At 46.8% G+C, this 24,582-nt stretch overlaps 1 protein-coding gene across 8 annotated transcripts in view; it reads right to left on the reverse strand.

Annotated features, from left to right (window-relative positions):
- Positions 1-24,582, reverse strand: part of Ica1 (islet cell autoantigen 1) — a 157,181-nt gene that overhangs the window by 8,747 nt on the left and 123,852 nt on the right. For 5 of the 8 annotated variants that reach the window (XM_041675533.1, XM_041675530.1, XM_041675532.1 and 2 more), the window contains exons 13-15: positions 22,389-22,658; positions 10,544-10,633; positions 8,307-8,572 (exon numbers count right to left, since the gene is read on the reverse strand). In XM_041675533.1, coding sequence (XP_041531467.1) covers positions 8,451-8,572; positions 10,544-10,633; positions 22,389-22,658 — 482 coding nt within the window. In that variant the 3' untranslated portion in view covers positions 8,307-8,450. Of the gene's footprint in view, positions 1-8,306; positions 8,573-10,543; positions 10,634-22,388; positions 22,659-24,582 lie in introns of those variants that run through there. The other 3 variants (XM_041675535.1, XM_041675534.1, XM_041675536.1) reach the window with 2 other exon arrangements.

The raw sequence follows: 24,582 nt of genomic DNA on the forward strand, positions 1-24,582 counted from the left end.
TTCACTCACTATGGCAGGGAAGACATAGTGGCAAGAGCAGGAGGCTGGCTGGTCTCGTTGCATCTACAGTCAGGAAGCACGGCGTGAACAGGAAGTAGAGCTAGGCTAGAGAACCTCAATGCCTTTTCTTTCTAGTGACCCACTTCCTCTAGAAAGATCCACCTCTGAATGTTCCACCACCTTCCCAAAGAGTGCCACCATTTGAGGACAAAGCATTCAAACACATGAGGCCGTGCGGGATATTTCCCAAGCAAACCTAAGAGTGAGTCATGAGGAAGTTGCTCGTCCTATTCCTATAGCGGAAAAGGGCATTCTGATGGGCTTGGACATTCTACTCCAAGAGTGTCAAGCATGGAGGAGCAGGTTTGATTCAGACCGTGGGGGGACTCCAAAATTTGATTGATTTGAACCATTCTCTCCAGAAGACCGAGCGAAGGGTTCAGTAACTATGGCTAAATATTTAAGAATTCTAGAGCAAGCATTTGGAATGTTGAACATAGCAGGGCCATTGGATCAGTAACGTGAGTGGTTGGAGGACAAAACCTAGGTGTTGATTTTTGAATTAAGGGCAAAGATCCTATTTTCAGAGTGGAGTGCAGAGAGGTGTAATTGCTCAAAGAAGTTTGCATGAGCATCAGGCATTCAATGACAGTCCATAAGGTGACTCACATTTTAAATTTTATTTTTATTAATTAAATTTGTCCTTTGACAATTTCATACTTGTACATAATACATTCTGATTACTCTTACCCCCATCCTTCCACCTGCATCCCCCCTTCCTTACAAATCTCTTTCTCACGCTCATTTTTTTTTGTTGTTGTTGTTTTGTTTTGTGACCCACTAACTGAGGCCACCTGTGTGACCCTGGGTTTGAAATTATCTGTTGAGGAAGGAGGAAGAATCTGGAACGGTCTAACTCTTGGGGTGACGAGCTGTTCCCCCAGGCTTCCTGAGCTCATCTGATGAGACCAGGTGACCCTGTGGCTCAGCGTGAGTCACTAGCTGAAGATCTGTGTCCTTCCAGATACGACAGGAGCCAGGAATGCTTATAAGGGGGAACATGAATATGGAGGTATCTTGGATGTTTGGTCTATGATGGTACATCTTCAAAAATTTTGTTCCAATCTTCTGTACGGAGACAGAGATGTCCATCATTCAATATTTTTTTTTGTATTTTAAAACAGAACAAAAATCCTCTTAGTAATACTCGCATATTTCCTTCTTGCCATAGATGGATGTGCTTCACAACTGTGATGTTTTTAAAACAAGCTTTGAAGACCACGGCCCTTTTCCAGATCGGTGTAGGATTTGTGCACTAGTCCATCTGCCAGAAGCTATTTCCCAGCCCCTGCAGCTGAGCTGGGCCACATGGCCACTTCTAGGGAATGTGCTTGTCCTTGGATGAAGCATCCAACGTGTGACCCCAGCTCGCCCTCCCTTGCTTCAGTGCCTGAAAAGCTCAAATGTTGCATGGCCATGTTTGCTGACGGTCAGCTTGCGGTGTGCTTGCTGACACCCAGGTGGAGGTGGCTGGGAGTAGCATTGCTCCCTGCAGCTGGGGGCTTGTCTGCTTCTCTCCCCGACATTGAAGCCTTCTAGATTCCCAGGGGCTCTCCTGCTTCATCCGGAGTGGTGGATCCAGAATATAGTCTCTTCCCTTTAACACACTTACTAAGGCATAATTTATACCCAGTACCATTCATACTTTTCAGTGTTTACCAAGTCTGTCAAATTCAGGCAGTCATGTAACCATCAACGGAACCCCAGCAGAGTTCTGTCCCCCTAACTTCTCTGTGCCCTCTGCGGTCTGCAACCACCCTTCCTCCTGAGTCTTTAGTACACACAAGAACTGATGTCTGTCCCTATAGGTCTGCCTTTTCCAAGTTTTATACATATGGAAACCATAGAGCACCAAGCCTTTAGGGTAAAAAACAAAGACACAGCATTTATTATGGAATAATTTTGGATTTATAGAAAAGTTGCAACATAATACAGTTTCCATGAGCTTTGGCTGGCTTCCCTCCTGTTAACATCCCACATAACTGTATGACACTTGTTAAAAATTTTTAATAACCTACATTGGCACAGTACTATTATCTAAACTGTTAACTTCGTTTGGGACTCACTGGTTTGCCCAGTAATGTCATTTTTCTTCCAGGTTCCGTGTTTGGCTGTGTGGTCTTCTTCAAGATGGATGTTCTCGAAAGGTACTGACCTGGGATTTTATGCAGAGCCCTTTTCTGACTTTGTTCAGTATTGTTCTTGTTTCTAAACTGGGCTGTGGACTTGGGGGAGGAATCTACAGGTGAAAGCATCCTCACACAGCATCATCTCAGGGGTGCACGCTTTCGGGTGAGTTAGCCTCATGTGTGTGTCGGTAGCTTGCTCGTGTTGGCTAGGAAATAATACTTCTCTATGCCTACGTCACAGACTTTTCGTTTTACTCTTTCAGCGGCTGAAAGACATCTGGGCTGCCTCCAGTTTGGGAGACGATGAATAAAGCTGCTATACACTTACATAGAGGCTTCTGTGTGAATATATATACATACATGTATTTTTTTCTCTCTCCCTCTCTCCAGGGTAAATTGCTAGTTGTGGGATTGGCAGGTTATACAGCATGTATGTGCTCAAATTTCTGTGAAACTGCCAAACTGTTTTCCCAAATAGCTGCTCCATTTCGCCTTCCCATCAACAATCTTAGAGGGGTCCAATCGCTCTGCATCCTCATTATTTTAATGTGTTCTGGTTAGTGAGTGATTCATTGTAAAAAAACAAAAACAAAAAACAAAATAAAATAAAAAAGAACCCTTTTAAATTGGCAAGTATTGTATTGTATCCCTTGAATCCAACAAAAACCCATTTATTTCCCCTAGCCTCAGCAGAGAATCTTGTCCAATCTATGAGAAAAATCAGAAAACACTTGTTTATTGGACTTTCTTTTAAAAAGTAGATATATAATATATAATTATATATAGTTATATTTTTATAAATTTATTTATAATTTTATAAATTTATATAGAATGTTAGCTATAGATATACTGGGGTGGAGGGGGGAAGAGCATCTCATGTAGCCAGATGACCTGGGATGAGCTTGAGCTGGATCCTCTGTCTCCACCTCCTGACTTGGGATTGTCCCGCCAAGTCCACTTACTGTGGCACTCCAGGTCAAACTCCAGGCTTTGCGAGTGATGCACTAGCCCTCCTGATGGGGCCATATCTCGAGCTCTTCATGAGACTTTTCAGGTGCACTGCCACCCCCCCCGTTCCTTTGATATTTAGGAATGAGCTGATAAACGGCGTGGAAAGGAAATAGAGCTTGGTGGGTCCGCTGGAAGGTGGCTGAGGAAGAACAGCCCCTTTCCCTCGCTTTAGGAAATCATTGCACGAACTGAGGGAGCCCCGGCAATGCCTGTTCCCACAGTTTGGGCTGGTGTGAGCTGAGGTCACCTCAGAAGGGTCCTGGAGTGGAGGTCCTCACTCTGTAGTAACCCCACTGGACAGGGACTGTTGCTTTCCTCAGAGAGGGCTATGACCTACAGCTGGAAGAGACGACTTCACTGAAGATTTTGTCTCTGGCTTTAGAGATAAACTCTTGTTTATTGCCCTCAACTGCTTTCCTAAATCTTTCCTTAAAGGCTATATTTAGTAACTGGCTTCAGATAAGTAAATAAGAAATGTATGTGTGGGGGTAAATATTGGTTCTTACAGGAGCTTTGGCTGTCTTTGTATTCTTTCCTATAGCTTGACATATCCAGCAAACACTTGGATATAAAAGAAGCTCTGACTTGGGGTCCAGCCACACGGGTTCCAGTCCCAGGATATCACTGACTTTGAGTATTTTATTGGTGGCTCCTTGGTCCTTACTTTCCTCATCTGGATAGAAGTGTGTCGGACCCATAGGGCGTCTGACCCTTCCATAACGCCTAATAGGAAGGCGAGGAGCCTCAACAGTCACTCAGGATGCTGGCTTCTCTAATGGCCCTGTTGACATTCATTCTTCTCAGAGTGTAGGAAGTTGAGGCTACCAGACTAAAAGTAGCCAACCTGGAGTCTGCCTGGCGCTGTCAGAGGTCTAGCCAACGAGGGGTGGTCATGTGATGTCAACTATCAATTGCCATTAGAACACCCGGGTGCCGGGAGAGTATATAATTTCCCCCCATTGTTAGATAAACAAGTCTGCTCTACGCCATCTACCCAACTCCCAGTGTCTGAGATGTTGACGCTGTGCCTTCTCACCCCTGTCCCTGAGGAGGCTACTAGGGTCCAGCAGCGTTAACTGCCTCCTTGAAGTCATGTCAGCAGAGAAACCAGGGCAGATCTCTAGTGCATTCGTCTACGCTTCCTCCATTCTGTCTCCTAGGAATAACATTCCAGTTTCCCTGGAGGGAGCCTATCAAACAGCCTGTTTTTCCACCCTTTGACCCCGAGAATCGAGAGTGGACACAGGACCCACATATCCTATATTCCAAAACTTCCAATAGAGAAACTGGTGGCCATTTCGTCTCCCGGAGGATTGAAGAAATGGGGGTTCAGAGCTGAGAGAAAGAAAGAATTCAAATATGAACCTTTAGATCCAACTATGTCTGAAGTTTGTAGTCTTGAAACTCACCTGAGCAATATGCCTACTGGCATATATATTTAAAATATTAATTTATTGGGACAGGACCTCCTTTAGTTCAGGGTAGTCAGACTGACGACCTAGCCAAGGATGACCTTGAATGCATGGTCCTCCTGCCTCCACCTTCTGTGAAGGCTGGATTTACAGGTTTGATGTTTACGTCAATTTGAGTTGGAATGGGTTTTGGTAACGACTAGGCTCTGCACTTTGTTGTTCTTATCATACACGTCCCTCCCTGAAGGTTCCAGAATACTCGTTCCTTTTGATAAAAACAAAGTTAACTTTAAAAGCTCTGTGACCAGCGAGGTCTGAGGTGGTGCTGGTTCCCCCACACCCATCATAAACATTGCTCATTTACTAGAAGGCTTCCTGCTGCAGAATTCTTGGCAGCCACGGTCAGTTATTTGGATTTGCCTCCAAGCTGGAATCTGTGTTCCAACAAGGCTGGAGACCTACCTACATCTCTGTGCTGAGGGTGCCTGTGAGGAGCAGGAAGCTACTTACAGTCAAATCGGGAAGCAAGGGATTCATGGTGGCCTTTATGGGGGACACTAATTGATCACAAAGCAGGGTGCAGAGCTGACATATTGGCAAAATCAAACAGTGTTAGTATTTAGTCATGAGCCCTTGCCAGAGAGAGGCTCTGGGGTGGGGTCTTGGTGCAGCATCTCCTAAAAGGGGAAATCAAGCTGATTCCAGAAGTTGCAGGGCGGGGAGCATTGTAGAAGGTAAGAGGGACCTGGTGGGTGTCATCTGGTACCTGGGCAGCCTCACAGAGCACCTTCAGGATCCTCGGCCCTGGCCCCACACCTGCTTTAAGAATTGACTAAAGTACAATGGGCTTGCCTCCCCTTCATACTCAGGGGCGCTGGCTTCGAGCAGAACACACTTTCTCAGGGAAAACCTTCTAGCAACGAAGAAAAAAAGCGTCGCCCTTTCTAAATCAGTGTTTTCTAAATCCGAGGCTGACGGGTGCTTTTCTCACTCACCCAGAACTCAGAATCAACTTGACATTTCTAAAATTACATTTTGAGGGGAATGAATCCTCAACGCATATTTGGAGCCAGTGCCAGTTGGGGAAGGCAGGCAGGCACAAACAGAATCATTCCCGGCCCCTCCTTTCTTGTGTGCATTCTTTATCCCTTCACTGGGGGAAAGGGAGGGGGTACAAGGTCATGCTGAAACCATCAGGAACAGCAGGAAATGATGGAGGAAGGTCATTGGCTAATAAAGGAACTGCCTTGGCCCATTTTATTGGTTAGAAGATAGGTGGGAGGAGTAAACAGAACAGAATGCTGGGAGGAAGAGGAAGTGAGCTCAGTCTCCACAGCTCTCCTCTCTGGAGCAGACGCCTGAGAGAGACGCCATGCCCTGCTTCCGGGATGAAGCTGCGACCCAGGATGACATAGGCTAGAATCTTCCCGGTAAGCGCACCTTGGGGTGCTACACACAGATGATTAGAAATGGGCTAAATTAATATGTGAGAATTAGCCTAGAAGAGAATGGGCCAAGCAGTGTTTAAATGAATACAGTTTGTGTGTTGTTATTTCGGGCATAAGCTAGCCGTGTGGGCGGCTGGGGTGCTGGGGACGCAGCCCCGCTGCCCTTGTTACTACAAGGAAAACCAAAGAATGGCCAAGGAAGAGGCTTCCTATCCTGGCCTCAGGCTCCGGTGTCACTGTGTAGCTCAGGCTAGCTGCCTACGACGAAATGGAGATGAAGCAAGGACTGTTGGCAAAGATGGTAAATACACTTTGTCTTCTTCATGTCAGAGACAGGGTTAGTGTCGCAGTGTAGAGACCACGGACAAGGCAACCAAGCAGCAGGTGCTTCTCCTTGAACAGGAGAGGTGGTCGAGGGGCTTTGTGTGCGTGGGATCAAAACATGCCTCTCAAAAGGGATCAAGAGGCTGCCCAAGTGGATTGCAGAGGGGAAAAGGAGACCGAGTCTTTTCCTTTTCTTTCCTTTACACATCAAGAAAATTCAGGGAGAAAATACTCCCATGAGCAACCCTTTCCTTTTCCTTGTGGCGAAGCTTAGCCTACTGCTCTGATCCCCTGTCCTTTGGTCACTGATGGTCTTAGATAGTCTTTACTGTTTAAAGTAATCTATTCACAATAGAAGAACTCCACCTCCCTCCCACTGCCTGGATGGAGTCAGACAGGCCCTCCAGAGTCACCTCCTCACTGGGACATCTGGGGTGTTTCATGGCTACAAACAGATGTAGCCCAGGGTGAAACCAGGACCCTTAGTCCTCACTCCACACAGGACAACTTGGTTGGCAATCATTAATCCGTTGCTCCCACGGTGAGTCTAGGGTGGCAGCATCTACTGGCAGAAGCATGTGCTTAACAGACCTGACCAGGTAGGTAGGGCACCCTCCTGGCATGACTGGACAGGACTGAGCAGGGTTGTTCTAGCGTCCCTAGATGGTGGCTGAGGTGGAGGGCAAGCGTGCCTATGCTTTGAGAACTCTCAAGTGTGGCTTCTGATTCTGTGTCGTGACAACTTGGAAGTGCATTAACCCAGAGCTGAGAAGTCGATAGCTTGAGGAAATTCTAGTAATGGTAGCTTGCATGGGCCAAGGCCCCAGCTGTCTCCCAGACCATTCCCATTCCCATCCCAAGAAGGCACCTCTAAGAGTCTGTGTCTCCGACCCTCAGAGTGCTTTGTTGAGCCCTCAAGCCCTTCCATGAAGTGCTCCTGTGTTTCTGAAGATGGCCCAGAAAGCCTTTTCTGAACTGGGCAACAGGGCCCAGGAGAGGCCACTGGCCTGGCCTAGCACAGAGGACTTTCTGCTGGGCCGCTGCTCCTTCTTCCTCTCACAGAGGACCTTAAGTGCATTGCCATGGTGTACATCAACTTCAGGGAATGTGTGGGACCTGACTTGGCAGGCAACCTGTGCCAACTCTAGGATCTGTGATACCGATAGAGTATCTGAGCTGTTTGTGTGCCCACATGTAAATCTGTTCTTACCACTGTTTTCTGATCCTACAGAAATCCCGTGCAGCCCTTGGAACCTGGTCGCCACATTTGGGGATGCACGGGGTCTATTCAATGGCTTCAGAATTGCCTGTGGGCCCCACCTGCCCCCTCTAGCCCACCATCCACAGTGCCTCTCTTAGCACAACTGGTCTCCACACAGAATCCACAACTTTGACTTGGTGTGTCGAATGATGCTTTCTGTTTAGTGTTTGCATTTTTCTATTGACAAATTCTACAAGAGGCTACTGGGATACCTGTTTTCAAGTTCAGCTGCGAAGATGGAGAGACATTAGGATGTGCGAACAGGCAGCACAGAAAGGTCCACACAGCGGAAAGACGCATGTGGCCACAGTCTAGTGTGCTGGGAGACTGTGTGTGTCTTTGCTTGTCCTGATCTTCACCCAGAGGTCAGTGGAAGGTGGTGCGGTGGGATGAAAGGTTCTTCCTGAAGCCCCTTCTGAGGGTGATGGGGCACAAGCAAGTGCAAACCTTTGTCAGCCTCCTGGTGGCCCCGAGGACATATTATGTTAGCCCACATTTAGGTGTGTAACTTACGCTGGGATTTCACCGCGGCGTACTGACGCAGCAATGGTTCTGGTGGGGCGTCTACAAGAGCAAGGAGTGGCCTGCTCACTGCCCCTGTGACTCCTCTGTTGTGCAATGCGCACGGAGAACCAGCACACCAAGGAAGAGGAAATCACTATGCGGATAGAAACAGGGCCTTGACCCTCTCATTTTATTAAAATGGCACGTAAATATTAAAACAGCATACTGAGACGTCTGCAAGCCCTGGAGCAGATGCTGCTGAGCGGCCGAGGGCTCCCAGGTGAAGGCTGCATACTCATACTCATGCATTGAGCAATTCGTGTTCTTTATCGGTTTTCCCAACAGCATCAGGATTTGATAAGGGGTCGAGGTCAGCAAAGAGGCTGAACCAGGCAGTCAGGTCCGAGGAAGCCTTGGCAGGCTCTGAGGAAAGAAGAAGAAGCGTGAATAAAACCACCTTCTCGAGGACCACCTCTGCCATGCTGGGCTCAGGCATCCCATGACCGTTCAGGAATTCCATGTCCCCTGACTGGCTGACTTTCTTGAGGGTTCATGAAGAAGGAGGGTGCTCTGTTCTCTCTAAATTCACTAAGCATCACCTGTAGCCATGCCTCCTGCTTCAGTTCACAGAGCTGCTTAAAACCCCACACACACGTCTTTCTGCCTCAACCAGGAAACAGCATGGCTATTTCAGAAATCACACTGAATGGCTGAAGAAGCAAGGTACTTTCCGGTGTCTGCTGGAGGGATCCCTTCAAGTCCCTTGGGTCAGGAACAATCTGCTGTTTTTCTTTTCACCCTTCAAAGGCGCAGGCCCAGAGGAGGTCATACCCATGCCAAGTCGCTCTGCCATTATGGCCATTGCCCCTTTCACCTGGGCCCTTGAAGTGCCTTCCCTTCCCTGGGCAGGCTTGAAATTCCTTCATCTGGCCTCACTGGAGCCCCTTACTCTACTGCCATTTCACCAAAGCAGCCACCCTACCTTTCCAAATACCATGGTCAGACAGCCGAAGTGTCTTCCAGATGAGGAGAGAATTTTCAAAAGAGCGTTTCATGCAAGTGATTTAAAAACAGGCTGCGACTCTCTCACATAAATCATTCCATGTGAGCACCTACTTCACTGGCTCCGTAGTCCATGCTTCCCCGCCCCGGCCACAGGTGGAGGTGTCAGAAGCATGAATACATGTCTCTCTAATAGGGTGCCCTTCCAGCAGGGAGCAGCTGGCAATGTGCTTGCCACCTGGCTGCAGAGGGTGAAGGCATAGGATGATGGGATTAGAGGCACACAAACCATCTTTGATTCTTCAAAATGACACTGAACTGTTAAGATAGTTAAATGAAGTAACTTTATACCTTAGGTTCATCTCCCCGTTTCTAATCAGAATACCCAATAGGTTCATTACTTTGTTAGGACTGAATTGATGTATATCCTAATTATGTCATAAGATTTGAGATGCATAGGAATAGCTAGTAATGGCAAGCCTAGTAGCCAGAATAGTTCTCTGAATAGGTGGTTGTTACAGGTAACCTTAATCACATTCTATGTGGTTAGCCCTGGCAACCCCTGGACTGGAGAGAATCTCAAGTCATCATGTTGGAGGTCAGCTGAGGATACTGTATGGGGCAAGACTGATGTAGTTAGATTAGTTTATCTCAATTCCTGATAGAGGATATAAAGATAGCTCCAGTGAAAATATGCTACACACTTACTTCCCCTTCCTCCTAACCTCTCGCAAAGGTCTGAGAAGGTCCACAGAGAGTGATCACAGCCTTGCAGTTAGAAGCTAAGGCAGGTGATTGCACTTTAAGGCAATCCTCAGATCCCCAGGGTCTTGGCTTGGAGCAAAACCAGATGCAAATTATTAGAACACCATAGGAACACTTTCTGATGATAATGGGGCGGACGTTTCCTCTATAGTCAAAGAGAAAGGGGGTGATGACCAAAGGAACAGAGATAGAACTGTGAATGCACATGAGATCTGTCCAGCAGATGCTCACTTCAGTGGCCTGTCCCAAAAGAAAACAGATCTCACAAGCTTGAAAGGACCTCGTTTGACAGCCAGCAAACCCCGCCCTCCCCGGGGCACTCTCACCCTCTTCCTTGTGTGGTGAACAATGGCATTTTTAAGGTCAGCTAACCACACTGGTCTTGAGCTTCTCATCACAAGGATCACACGGAGATAAACAGATTGGACGCACGCTCATTAGAATGAGGACAGTGAGCCAGGAAAAAGTCAGAATGTCATTTCCAGCATCATGCATAACTCTGCATCCCACAGCCCGGCACTTGAGGTCTAGATGCGCAGATGCAAGCTAGTAAAGAAATACAGGAAGAGCAATAGGGCTGCTGGGAAGAAGACAGCTGTCATGGCAGAGGGGTAAGACTGTTGTTACCTTTCAGTGCAGAGTTGTTGTCATTTGCATTGCTTGTCTTTGGTGCTGGCCATGACCATGCATGAGGACTGTCTCTGCTCTCTGACCAGCCTAATATTTAAAACCAAAGGACATTAGATCTGGCAGGAACAGTCACAACACCTCAGCAGCTGCTGGGCACATGCATGGTTCTAACCCATGCCTCCAGCAAGAAGGCAGAGGAAGACAAGGAAAAATCTGAGGGAACCAGAGAAGCATGGGGTCATACCCAATTGAAACACATGGGAAAGTAAGGAAGATGGGGTCTTTGAAAGGCAGCCAAGAAGCTGCTGGTATCAGAGTGCTGTTTTGCCTTTTGTGTTTTATACCCATTTTCTTGCCGAGAATGGTGATTTCATAACCACACCAAAAACCGTTAGAAAATCAAGAGCCATGGTTTCCTGTCACAAGTGGAGAAGGCTTAACATTGAATAAACATAGCAATAGAACTAGTAACCACACGTCTCTACCCAGAGGGTCATGTGCAGCTATTTCCTGTACATTGGGAAGTTGAGTTAATACAGTTAAATAAATAGATGAGCGGGGAAGGCCTATGTGAGCACTAACTTTAGGTCATACCCGACAATGGCCTCTGACTTGTGTCACTCAGCATTCTGTCTTAGCCTTGGGCCCTGCCTGCAGAGCATGGGTGGGGCCTTCAGCACTCTGGCTTTAGGGAAACAAGTCCCATTGCCCACCACGTTGACTGTTTGTCCTGGCTATCCTAGCAGGACTCATCCTTAATTTAGACATCCACCCTATAATCTTTGAACCCTGGCTTTAGTTCTTTGTGTTCAAGGTCTTATCTCTTGAAAGAGGCATGAAAGCTTTCCTCCTGAACACTTCAAAATATGTAACCCAGACCAGGTAGCTGTTTCTTGGTTAAGCCCGTGTTGAAATGTCGGTTGTCAAACAGGGCATCACTATGGGGATCATTGTGCCTAAAACTCTTTCCTTTTACAGAGATGGTCTTGCGTACAGTGTTTCGGATTTCTTTGTAAGGAATAATAGTCTCCACCAAAGTCCTCAAGAGAGACTGTGTTTGGATTGGAGAGTTCAGATGGGTCAGGGAATACAATTTTTAGCACAAGAATGTCACTCCTTATATGCTACAGAAATCACAGAATTGAACAACATTTATTTATTCTGCTATTCTAATGTTCACTCTTTCCAGTGGAATCAATTATAGAATTATACTATTTTATTAGTTTGTATTTTTTGCCACATTTAGGAATCATGAACCCTTGAAGCCTTGGGTCATTTATTATTCATTTCTGTATCATTTCGGACACTGCCTGGCACACAGTGGGGGTTTGGCTATATAACTCTTAAATTAAGACAAAGTATTTGAGTTCCCCTTTAAATGCAAGAAGCACACTTTTGGTGTGTTATATCTTAAGAGATGGCACCCTTGTACTTGGCAGCCCATATGGTCTCTGATACTCACTAGCTGGAAGTACTTCATTTTAGATGGGCAATACGCAGACTTAATAATGAAGACTGACAAGTCATGAAACAGATGGTCTATGGCCTATTTCTTTGGTATAAAACAATGAAAAACAGACAGGATTTTTAAACAGAATTGCTATTCATTGAAACAGTACTTAGGCATACAGTCAGCATGATTCATATGCAACCACCAGGAGCTTCTGGTGTCTTAGGAGCCTTGTGGGCTCTGGGATTCCAACTTCACTATATGAATTTACGAGAAATCCTTGACCTGTTCCCTTACAGCTAGTGAATTTTATGGCATGTAAATTATACTCCAATAAAGCAATTTTAAATGACCAGCATTTGGTGTGATCCAGGAATAACAAAACCTGCTCAGTTCCTAGAAAATTGGTCCTTAACCATTTTCCCTCTAGACCCAAAGCACATAGAAGCAGTCAATGCAGAAAGGGAAAGTTGTGGGAGCAAATGTGTGCCCGGTAGCATCAGTTACGGGAAAGGCTGAGGGGTCAATGCTAACTTGGTAACAGTCCCCCCATCTTATCAGCACCCAAAATTGTGTTTTTGAGCATACCACGTAAGGGGATGATGCTGCTGCTGCAAGATTTCTTTATAAAGTAAAAAAATATATTTTTTTTGGTGGGGTGCTGGGGATCACATTCAGAGCACTGTATATGCTAGGCAAATGCTCTACCCCTGAACTATACCCCAGCCTACAAATGTCATCCAGCTGATCCCTCTGTGATGAGGTACTATTGGGTATTTATTGCTCGGCTACAGTTATAAGCTACACAAGCAACATTGAGAATCCATAAGGAGAGGCTTCCTTACCGCAGAAGACATACATGTGGGAGAGAGAACTTGAAGTGATCTCCTCTTTGGGGGCCTAGATGGTGGGATAGTGTTCCTCAGCAATTTAAAAGACATATAAACATCATGGCTCCTCCGTATGGTATGCACAATTAACAGCCAGTATATAGAGTCACACACGTGACTATCTAGCATACATACCCATATAGCAGCTTGAATATGCTGGGATGGGGAGGGTCAGATAAAATGGTACTGATGTGATAGCAGTTATTGAACTGATCCCTAAGGCAATTCCAGCCTCCTTTGTATGGCCCTGGAAATTATTTAGGGAAGGGATGCTAGGAGGATGGTTATGGCTGGAACAACAACCAGATTTCACATGTCTTGGCTTCTGTCAGGAAAACGGCTGTGGAGAGAGACCTTAGTGTTTCTAATATTCCAGGAATTGCCATCAACTGTTCCCTAGTCAGGGATAGTTGGCAGAGGCATTAGCATATAGGTGTGGCTGGAAAGAGGAATTCTTTTAATAGAGGGGTGGCGAAGGGTGGAGACAGGAGGGAGCCCCAAGCTCAGGAACAAACACTCTTCCAGCTCTGGGCTCCTTTGATATGTCCATGTGCTACCCATTTGCAGAAACACACATCAAACCTCGCTAGAGCTGCCCTGCTCCCTTTGCTTACACATGGGAAAATACCAATGAGCCAGAACTAACACTGCCCAGCAAGGGCAGCCAGCAGAGCCAGAACACATGGACCAGAGAACACTTCGCTGTGAATGTGCCTCACCGCTTACGGTGAAAGGCCCCGGCAGGGCTGCTATCTCAGCCTGGGGGTGGCTATGAAGGACAAAATAGGCGCAGCACAACAAGGGCAGCCATGACCCCTTCAGGTCCATGGCACACCTGCAGTCTCACTGGGCTTCAGCACAAGTGGACTGGGGTCTTGTGGGTGAAGCTAAGTAACGGCAAAGCTAGAGAGTAGTAAGCGATGCTGCATTCGGGTTTTTGTATAGCTCAGCACATACAAGTAATCACTAAAGTGTCGTCTGAAGGAGTTCACATCGTAGGTTTGTCACCTTTTCACCTAGCGTCATGTCTTTTGCCAGTTGTCCTCACTCTTACTGCTCGCCATCCATCCATCCAGCCGTCCGTCTGTCCGTCCGTCCATCCATCCATCCCACTCACCCACACATGTGCCCATCCATCCTTCCAAGTATCATTTTTGTTTGTTTGTTTTTCAAGACAGGGTTTCTCTGTGTTGTTTTGGAGCGTGATCTTGAAACTAGCTCTTGTAGACCAAGCTGGCCTCGAACTCACAGAGATCCGCCTACTTCTGCCTCCCAGTGCTGGGATTAAAGGCGTGCACCACCAATGCCCGGCTCCTAGTATCTTTTAAACATCCACTGAATTCTAGGCACTGAGCTACGACCTGAAAATGTGGTAAGTAGCACAACTGTGAATCCTGTTTCTATGACAACCCGAGGAAGAGACGCCTGAAATCAGTTTTCCCAGAAGGTGAGGTAAGAGGCTGATTTAAGTACAGGGTGTAATGGGAGTGAGGAGAAGAAACAGCTAGTGCAGACTGCTGGGGAGGGGATGAACTGACACAGACAGACTTTGGGGAAGTTAGCCAAGTATAGCACTATGCGTGTGTAGGTGTGGATAGCAGGCTCCAGGAGAGCGCGTATCAAGCCTGTTGGTGGAAAGATCTGGGTGCGCTACAGCTCAGTATGACTGGAGTTCCAAGGATGGATAGAAAATACGGTTCGTAGTATGGGGGTGCATGTCTGTAATCCCAGCACTTGAGAGGCTGAGGCAGGAGGATCACTAAAAGTTCCAGGCTAGCCGTGGCTACCTAGAGAGTTCCAGGACAGTTTGGTCTATATCTCAACACCACCGTCTGAAAAAAAAAAAAAAAAAAAAAACCTGGTTCTTTGGCACAGTTATGTCATTGAGTCATGCTAAGTGAAGGTGTGGGAGTTGTGGGCAGTCATGAAACTGGGGCTAGATACTAAAGGATCTTGTAAACCAAGCTGAGAATTTAGCCCTCACTACAGTGGTGGAAAGCGCAAGAACTTGGCAAGGCATATGACCTTTTGAGGCTCCTGGATTTCCTCATCTACAGAGTGGGTGGAGGAGTCAGTCTCGAAGGTTCCTTCTATATAGCACCAGAGGCCTTTGAATCCTGCAGCTCTCCAAGCCCTGCCTTGTAGCTGCTGCTCAGCAGGCCTAGAAAGTTCTGCTGCCCTGACAGAATTAACAATCCCATGGGCCCAAGCACAGTGCCCACTGTGTTCCTGCCATAAATACACCTGGATCTCTTTCCCTTGACATTTTTCCATCGAGTCCTGGAAATGTTAGTTACCTGGCACCAGACTAACTCAGGGGGGGAAAGAGATGAGCTCATTCTGAGGTTTATTTTCGATAACCCAAGCCTAAAGTGTACCCAGATGGTAGCAGCATCTGAAAACTGGGCACCATGAGGACTACCCGGCAGACGCCAAGGCTCCGTGATTGCGTCTGGAAGGAGAGCTCTAACTCTGGTTTGTACAATCCAGAGCTAGAAGATCTGCCGGAGCATTGATGCTGAGAAGCTAGTACTCTTTCCTGAACCAGGGTCTACTTCTGCAATAAGAAGCCTTCCAAAGCTTCCTTAGTGTCTGCTTGGTATGCGCTCTCTGGCCGGATTGCCTACTCGTATTTAGAAGTCCCAGGAAGGCATAATTTTCTCATCACTTCATGGGTTCAGGAAGGCCTAGCCACAAGTGCTGTTTTATCTTTTTTTCAACTTAATACAAACTCAAGTCACCTAGGAAGAGGGATGCTTAGCTGAGGACCGGCCACCCTGTGAGTGACCAGTGGGCATGCTTATGGGAATATTTTCTTAATGAATGGTTGATAAGGGAGGGACCAGCCCACTCTGGACGGTGCTGCTCTGAGGCAGATGGTCCTGAGCTTTATAAGAAAACAGGCTGAGCCATTCTGGAAATCAGTATGGTGGTTTCTCAGAAAACTGGGAATCAATCTACTTCAAGACCCAGCAATACCACTCTCGGGAATTTACCCAAAAGATGCACACTCATACCACAAGGACATTTGCACAACTGTGTTCATAGCAGCATTATTTATACCAGCTAGAATGTGGAAACAACCTAGATGCCCCTCAACTGAAGAATGGATAAAGAAAATGTGGTATATTTACACAGTGGAGTAGTACTCAGAGGAAAAAAAACAACAAAAAAAAAAACAACAAAAAAAATCAAACAATGACATCTTGAAATTTGCAGGCAAATAGATGGAACTAGAAAAAAACATCCTGAGTGAGGTAACCCAGACCCCAAAAGACAAACACTCATAAGTGGATATTAGACATAAAGCAAAAGATAACCAGCCTACAGTCCACAACCCTAGAGAAGCCAGGAATTTCAGAGAACCCTAAGAGCTCTCCTATATGGATCTCCCTGGGAGATCACCTGACTAAATAGGGAGTATGGGGAAGAGGGTGGAGGGTGAAAGGGGAGTGGGGAAGAGGAGGGGAGCGAGGTGAGAACATAAGGTATCAGGAAGGTCGAGTTGGGGGATGGACAGAGAGGGAGAGCAAGGAAAAAATATATTGATAGAGGTAGCCATTATGGGGTTAGTGAGAAACCTGGCACTAGAGAAATTCCCAGGAATCCACAAGGATGACTCTAGCCAAGATTCTAAGCAAGAGTGGAGAGTGTGCCTGAACTTCCCTTCCCATGTAAACAGATTGATGGCTACCTTAATTGTCACATAGACCCTTCATCCAGTAACTGATGGAAGCAGATGTAGAGATCCACAGCGAAGCACTGGGCCAAACTCCTGGAGTCCAGTGGTAGAGGGGGAGGAGCAATAATATGAGCAAAAAGGTCGAGACCATGATGGGGAAACTCACAGAAACAGCTGACCCAAGCTAGTGGGACTCTGGACTGACAGCTGGGGAACCTGCATAGGACCAAACTAGGTAGGCCCTCTGAATGTGTGTGATAGTTGCATGGCTTGGGCAATTTGTGGGGCCAATGGCTGTGGAGCCAGGATTTATCCCCAGTGCATGAACTGGCTTTTTGGAGTCCATTCCTTAGGCTGGGAGGGCCTTAGCCCTGCCTCAAGTGATGTGTCAGACTTCATTGATTCCCCATGGGAATGGATGGGAGTGGGCTGGGGGAGGGGAAGGTGGGAGATTGGGAGGAGGGGAGGGAAAGGGAACTGGGATTGATATGTAAAATAAAAAAGATTGTTTTTAAAAAAACTTTTCTTTACAAAAGGAAAGAAGGCAGGCTGTGTTGTCCACTTGTGGGACTCTTAACAGTGAGAGCAGGGGCTGTCCCTAAGGCTTTGGCTGGCCATTGGGAGCCTATTCCTCATACCAGGTTGCCTTGTCCAGTCCTAGTACAAGCAGGGGGAGGTGCTTAGTCTTACTGCAACTTGATATGCCATACTTTGTTGATACCCATGGGAGGCCTGCCCCGTTCTGGACAGAAACAGCAGAGAAGTGGATTGAGGAGAAGGAGGCAGAATGGGAGGAGAAAAGGGAGCAGAAAATGGGGAATGGGGTCGGAATGTAAAATAAATTAAATTAGAAAAACAGGCAGAGAGAAAGAGAGAGAGAGAGAGAGACAAAGAAAGAAAGATCCAAAGTTGAATGAGCCACAGAGAATAAGCCAGTAAGCAGTCTTCTCTCCTGGTTCTGCCTCTAGGTTCCTGTTTGAGTTTCTGCCATGACTTTCCTCACTAATGAACTATGAAGCGGAACTGTAAAATGAAATAAACCCTTTCAACTACAAGTTGCTTTTCATTGTGACTGTTATCACAGCAACAGAAAACAGGCAAGGCTACCCCTCTCAGGCCACACTTCCAGAAACACAGGAATCTTAGCTAAGGTCGATTCTTTAACATTCTAGAATGACCTGATCAGACATGTAACTTTTGCTGTGGACTCCTACAACTTGGGCAAGGCAGGAGGGAGGCACACTTATTTTCTTCCTTTCTAGTCCCCTGGAGGGCTGCAGGAATGAATGAGGAGAGACCAGAAGGAAGGCTGGCAGAAACCATTCTAGAAGGTGAAAGACTAAAGAGAGGAAGGGAGAGAGAAGGAAGAAAAGGAGGAAGAGTGATGTGGGATTCCCCTTAGTATGCTGTGAATAACACTAGTTAATAAAGAATCTGACTTGGGTCTGACAAAGCAGAATAGAGGTGGGGGGAGGGGGAGGGACTAAACTGAATGATGAGAGAAAGGAGGTGGAATCAGGAGATACCATGGAGCCACAAGCTGCCAACTGGAACCTTACTGGTAGCCACAAGCCTTGTGATGAAAGATAAAATAAAGAAAATGGGTTGATCCTAGATTAAGAGCTAGCTAGCAATACACTTAAGCTATTGGCCAAACAGTATTATAAATAATATAGTTTCTGTGTGATTATTTCGGGAGTCTGGGCTGCCGGGAACGAACAAGCAGCTCCCACACCAGAGGAAGATAAAGAATGAAAGCTTGGGAATCCCTAATGACTGAGGCATGCAGAGCCCTCTACTCTGTCCTCTGACCTGACCCTGCAGGTGTCTCGGTCCTTTCAGAGAGCCAGGACAACGGTCAAACAAAGCACAGACGCGGCCAAACATTATCCATAAAGACGTCTATGACTGCTCAATTTCAATTATTCTACTCTGGACAGCCATTCAATTTTTGTTGGATAACGACCCTGTCTCTCTATAACTCCATTTATCCTGCTGTCTGCCCTGGTGTCCTGGTATCCTGATTCCTCTCGAAGCCAGAAAACCCACAGGCAGGCTGATTACTATAAGCCCTGCTCATGAGACAGTAAGCAGATGCCTGAAGGGTCTGGAGAAAACTTCCTATGCTGTCAGACATCACACCGAGAGGACCCAGAAGTCCTTGTGGCAGGCATGGGCTCATCTCCTTAGTCAGAGTGCCCAGGTTCAATGTCTGTCTGCCTTTAGCCTAAGAGTGACCTTGGGCCTGATGGAGGAAGGTCATTGGTTAATAAAGAAACTGCCCTGGCCCATTTGATAGGCCAACCCTTAGGTGGGTGGAGTAAACAGAACAGAATGCTGGGAGAAAGAAGCTGAGTCAGGCAGTCGCCATGATTCTCCCATTCCAGACAGACGCAGGTTAAGAGCTTTCCTGGTAAGCCAGCTCTTGATGCTACACAGAATATTAGAAATGGGTTAGACCAATATGTAAGAGCTAGCCAATAAGAGGCTGGAACTAACGGGCCAAGCAGTGTTCAAAAGAATACAGTTTCTCTGTAATTTCGGGTAAAGCTAGCCGGGTGGCTGGAAGCAGCCCGCTGACGCTCCTCACTACAGAGTCAACAAACTGCTTCTTTCCTTGGTTTTATGATCTCTGTAGTGTATATGGTGAGACTGGTTACCTAGGAAGCAGCAGGTTAAATGGATAAGTTGGCACAGGTAACAAGAGAGCACAGTGCTTGGCACCCAGCGTATGCTGTCTTGAGCACAGGCTGATGTTATCTTACTCTCTATGGCTGGTAGATTTGCAGAATTACTCAATTTTACACCTTAGCCTCTCAGAGATGGGAGCTAACCCACAGACAAGGTGCTGCTGGGATAAGAAGCCTAGACCGACAGCTCACCTACTTAAATCTGAAGTAATAACCCTAGAGAGCTGTAGAGAGAGTTGCCACTCCTACAGTGTGAGGAGGAAAAGGGCAACCACAAAACAAAGCTGGTCTCAATTCCCTCCCACATCGTGCCGCTGAGCCAACATGACAACATGCCCCACCTCCCTACGCTTAATTTAGTGTCCTAATTATTTCAGTTGTTACTGAACTTAGGTTTTGACATGATCTGATTAACTGGAGGAATCCATTTTAACATGATGTGGTCAGGGTTTAATAGTCATCATTAAACTCATATTTACAAACAACTATTCATACACATTAGATGGACTCTCCACTTCACCCACAAATGCAATGAAAAGAAAATACCAGGTTAACATTCATCCTTTCTTATTTGGGGGATGAGATTCTGGAATCCTGACTGAAGCCTTCCAAGTGCTCGGCCACTGCAAGCAGCCTGCCTGTGTCTATACCAGATGCACCTGGAAAGTTCCCTGAATCAGGGCAGCATTGGGGTAGCATGAAAGCTGCTTCCATTGAGATTATGGAGCTGTGCTGGACAATGAATGGGCTATATTCTTCTTTTAAACCATGTAGACATTTACATTTGATGTACTGAATCCTCTAGGCATTCTGCTGGTACCCATTTATAAAGCAAAGGCAACTCTATAGTCACCAGATAACTTTGACATTAGGCTGGCTAGAAGTCCACAGGAGGACTTTCTAACAACCAAAATGATGCTGTTAAACAACAAAGACGGCCGCTAAAGAAGCCGTGCTGGTCTTCAACATGGCGGCCAGAGATTTACCCAGTGTGTGCACGCCCCATGAAGGCTAGCTTCTCTTGCTGTATATGGCCCATCTTATAATGCTGTCTTGTCCTTTACACTGGAGCCCTTCTCCCCATTAGCGCCTCTCACTCTCAACCAGTCAGCTCCAAGAAAGGTTCTTCCTGTAGACCGTGGCATGCTATGTATATTCTTACCTTATGGGGTCAACAACGGTTATCTGCCCAGGTAGCTAACTCTCATCCCGTTCAGTCTTGTTTGGCTCCTACCTTCCCAGCAAGACTCTGTGTAGCTTCCCTGCCATCCCACAGTACTGGCTCTCCTGAGCTTCATTTTCCTCTGTCTACCACTGAGTCCTCTCTTACCCACTGTGTTGGCTTTCTCATTGTTTATCATTCCCTACTTTCTCTCCATTAGAAAGTGAATTCCAGGAAGGCAGAGAGTTTTGCCTGCCATTCACAGATGCTTGCTAAGGCCTTAGGATGCAACCTCAAGACTGCCTGGGAAATGAACGGCTTCCCCGGCTTCCCCGAGTGGAGCCCCTTTCTCTTCCCAGCTCACACCTTGCATCTCTTGCTTGCTGTTGGACACCTCCTTCCTTTGACCCAAAAGTGGTTTGGTGCCTTCTCTCGGGCTGAAGTAAGTGCAAAGCCCACAGTCACCGCCCTGTTACAGCTCTTGGGTTGTGTCTGACCAGAGCTTTTCACACGTTGTCCAGGAAGAGGCTTTGGAGCTCTGCTTTCTCACTCTTGCAGTGACTGTTAGCTCCTGTGGCAGCAGGGCTTCGGAGTCTCCACACTGGGGGCCTTCTAAGGATCACTGGGCAACAGGGCCAGAGGGAGGACAGAACCTCACAGAGGTGGGCTGAGAATTTGGCCTCTGGAGTCTCCCGGGCCTGTCAGGAGGGTTAGGGTAAACGTCAAGAGAGCTGGCAGACTGGCTGGCTTCACCCAGTGAAGGAGAGGTGAAACCAGAGATGAAACGCAGAGAGTAGACTACACTTCCTGCATCTGCTCTCCCCGCCGCCTCCAACTCCATGGCACTACCATCTGAGACAGCTGCGGAGCAGGATTCCCAGGGAAGATAGAAGAGGAGAGGTAGCTCAGAGAAAAGGAAGACTTTCTCTGCCTTGCCCACCAGCTCCTGTATGAATGATCTCATTTCCCAAGACCAGCGCTTGTAATAGCCCATAATTACTTAATCATCCCCACTCCTTGTTCTCCACTGTAAGTGCCGGATAAACATGTTTATTAGGGAGATAGCTTAAGTTCATAGAAAAACCAAAAGAATTTGAACATTTCTTAATAGGAGTAGTTTCCATTTCCGTGACGGAGGTAGCATGAGAGGAAGAAAAAATTCGCGAGAGAAGAAAACGGTTTCCTTCTCGAGACAAGTTTTTGAAATTCAGACTTCACCAATGAGCTTTGTTATCACACTCTGAATCGCTGTTGGGGACACACCAGCGATGCTCAACCAGCACGTGGCCTGATGCTGAGCCCCAGTGCGCCCTGAACCCTTCTGAGGAGAGAGCGTGTTTGCTCAGGGTGGAAACTCTGCTCTGAGGTGGCGATGGGGTTTACTTGGTGTGCTAGAGTCAGAACAGGAACTGCTGAGTCGGCGCATACATGAGGTAGGGACAGGTCAAGGGGTAGAGAGAACAAGAGGGAACATGATACAGAAGAGGAGATAGTTAAAAGGCCCAGTGAAATGTACCTAAAGAGAGGGCATGTTTACAGGAATTTAGGTGTCACATCTCATGGGTATATGGGAGATGCAGGAGTGGGCAGTTAGGGATGACTAGGCCATAGGGTTTTAACTGCAAAGGCAAGATCCTCCTGTGCATGTCACAAACTTCCTTAAATCCAAGAGGGAAAATAAGGATGAGGACCTCCGGTAACTTTCCTAAGGAAGTACTGACAGAGGGGAAAATTATGAGAAACAATTGATCTTGAGCCTGGCACTACACCTTAAAGTTGAGGTATGATTTGGGGATTTCAGCTAAAAAGTCACTTGATATAAAATACTACCACTAATAATAAAATCAAAAGATACTGGTTATAAAGTAAAAATACAGAAAGCATACTCAAAGAACAAATAAACTTCTGTATTAAAGGTGGGAAAGGATGAAGAAGCAAAATCAAGTTTCTAGTCACTGTGGAACCTACCTTGGAGAGAGGCTTGTAGATCTTTCATGTTTTGGTCTAAAAGCTGCGAAGGAAGGAATCCAGAACTGATCTGGGGCTTGGGGTCTGGCTCTCCCTGGGCCCCCACGGGGGCTGGCTCCTTCAGCCGGTCATCTCCAAACACGGCAGCCCACTCTCTGCTGAACTCTCCTTCATCCAGGCTGGAAGCGCTAAAGATCTCATTCAACAGCAGGAGGTCATCCTTATCCCCACCTTCGGGTTCTGGGGTCCCTGCCATGGGACCCAGGCAAGCTGGTGGAGGCAAAAGAGCACAAAACACATGATCTCTGAGCTCGAGCATCAGGAAGAGCTGTCATGGGGCCCAATTGGGACAAACTGAATGATGGCTGGATCTAAGGGAAAGTAATCACAACAGAGATGTATGTATCCCATGACACGCTTGGTTAAACGGAGGTCAAAATAAAGTTTGAATTCTATATTTCCTTGTCCCCCTTCATCCAAAGCAAATCCTGTTTTTGAGCATTATACTGAAACATGTTCTAACACACACACACACACACACACACACACACACACACACACACACCCATCTAGGGTTTGGGTTTTCCCTTAACATAAAAGCAGATTTGACAAAACATTCCCCAGGTCTGAAACGAATCCAGGGCTGAAAGCTGTTGGTGACCTTAGTTCCTTGTTTGTAAGGTTTCCCAACTCTTCCCACACAAGCCCTCAATCCACGCTGCCTGCGCTGGAGCAGCCAACAAACCCTGCAGCAGCCTGTCTTGCCACCCAAGCTGGGGAGAAACCTCACCACGCCCTGGCCCAGGGGAAGATGTCAGGGGATGCATCAATAACCAAGACAGACGTCTCTGCAACAACAGCTGCAAGAAGCAGAGGAAAGGTGGATCTGGTGTGCCTGAGAGTAGCAAGCAGAGAGTGACAGGCTCACTTAGTGGGCCACAGACAGAAGCGCTGACAGCTGGCAGGGAGCCCTAGTCCTGAGGGGAAGTAGCCACCGTCAGCAGACCTTCGCCAGGCCCGAGAGCCAGTGTGCAATGTAAGGAAACTGGAATACTACACTGAAGTCATCAGCCCGGATGACTGCAGAGACACCCATTCTCACATCTGAGCACTGACCCGACACCGCCCAGTACTTACAAGGAGAGTGGGCACGACTCTCAGAAATCCCATGGCAAGCTCTATCATTGAGGTTTTCTACCTATTTTAAGATTGGGGGCTGAGGGGTGTATCAAGTGTTGCTTTGTTTGTGGAATCTAATTGCCACTTGCAAACTGAAACCATTTTTTATTATATCATGGTTCCTATGTTTTTCTGAGCAACATTGAAATTCTGATGATCAGGATAAATAAAATTATCAGGTTTTCCTCAAATATATTCACAGCTATGATGATTCTAAGGTTATTGTTTTAAATAAAGCTTCTCTCTGTTCTTCTGCTGGATCTGTTTTTACCCACATGTAACATAAAGATCTAGAGATTTAGGGGATTTTTTTTTTTTATGAACTCAGCAAACTGGCTATAAATCAAGAAAGGGGGAAAAAAATCTAGTAACTCCTATCACCGTGGTTTAAAATAGTGGCAAAACATCACTTTAATCAGACAAGTGCCTAATATAAGCATTTTTATTGTTTATGTTATCAAAGACATTTGCAGCCAGACATAGCCTGTAGGCGTACTATGAGAAAAGCGGCAATTTGGTTCTGTGAAGAGGCTTCCCTGCACTGCAGGAGCCAGCAGGCTGGGCAGGGAGGTAAGGCAGGCTGCTCACCTGCACGCTGCCACACAGGAAGACGCTGGGGAAGGGCACCCACACTGTATCAGGTGTGTCCCTCAACATAAGCCTTTACTTATGAATTCTCTTTCAGTTTCTCCCAGACTCGCCGTCTTAACCTGTGGTTACTTTCCAAACCTCTGTACCTCCTATTTTCTGCTGACATTGGAGTACCCAAACCATTTCTCCTGGTTTCCTTCTGGCCTGGTTGAAGTCATATGATGACTGAGTCAAGCCCACGTCAATGAGACCCGTTCGGTTGGACCTTAAGTGAATTAGCAATGCGCTTTCCTTGGTCAGTCATTTCAGTATGAACTGGGGAGGCGTCACTGTGGTGGCTGGGATGGCTAAGATCCCAGTAAACACAGAACAACGGATCATAGGCATGGTGTCCTCTACACATAAGCCGGTTATAAAACTTCTA

Source organism: Microtus oregoni, unplaced genomic scaffold (assembly GCF_018167655.1).
Source record: "Microtus oregoni isolate MIOR12 unplaced genomic scaffold, Mior012 000026F_ref0000081, whole genome shotgun sequence".
NCBI classification, from domain to species: Eukaryota; Metazoa; Chordata; class Mammalia; order Rodentia; family Cricetidae; genus Microtus; species Microtus oregoni.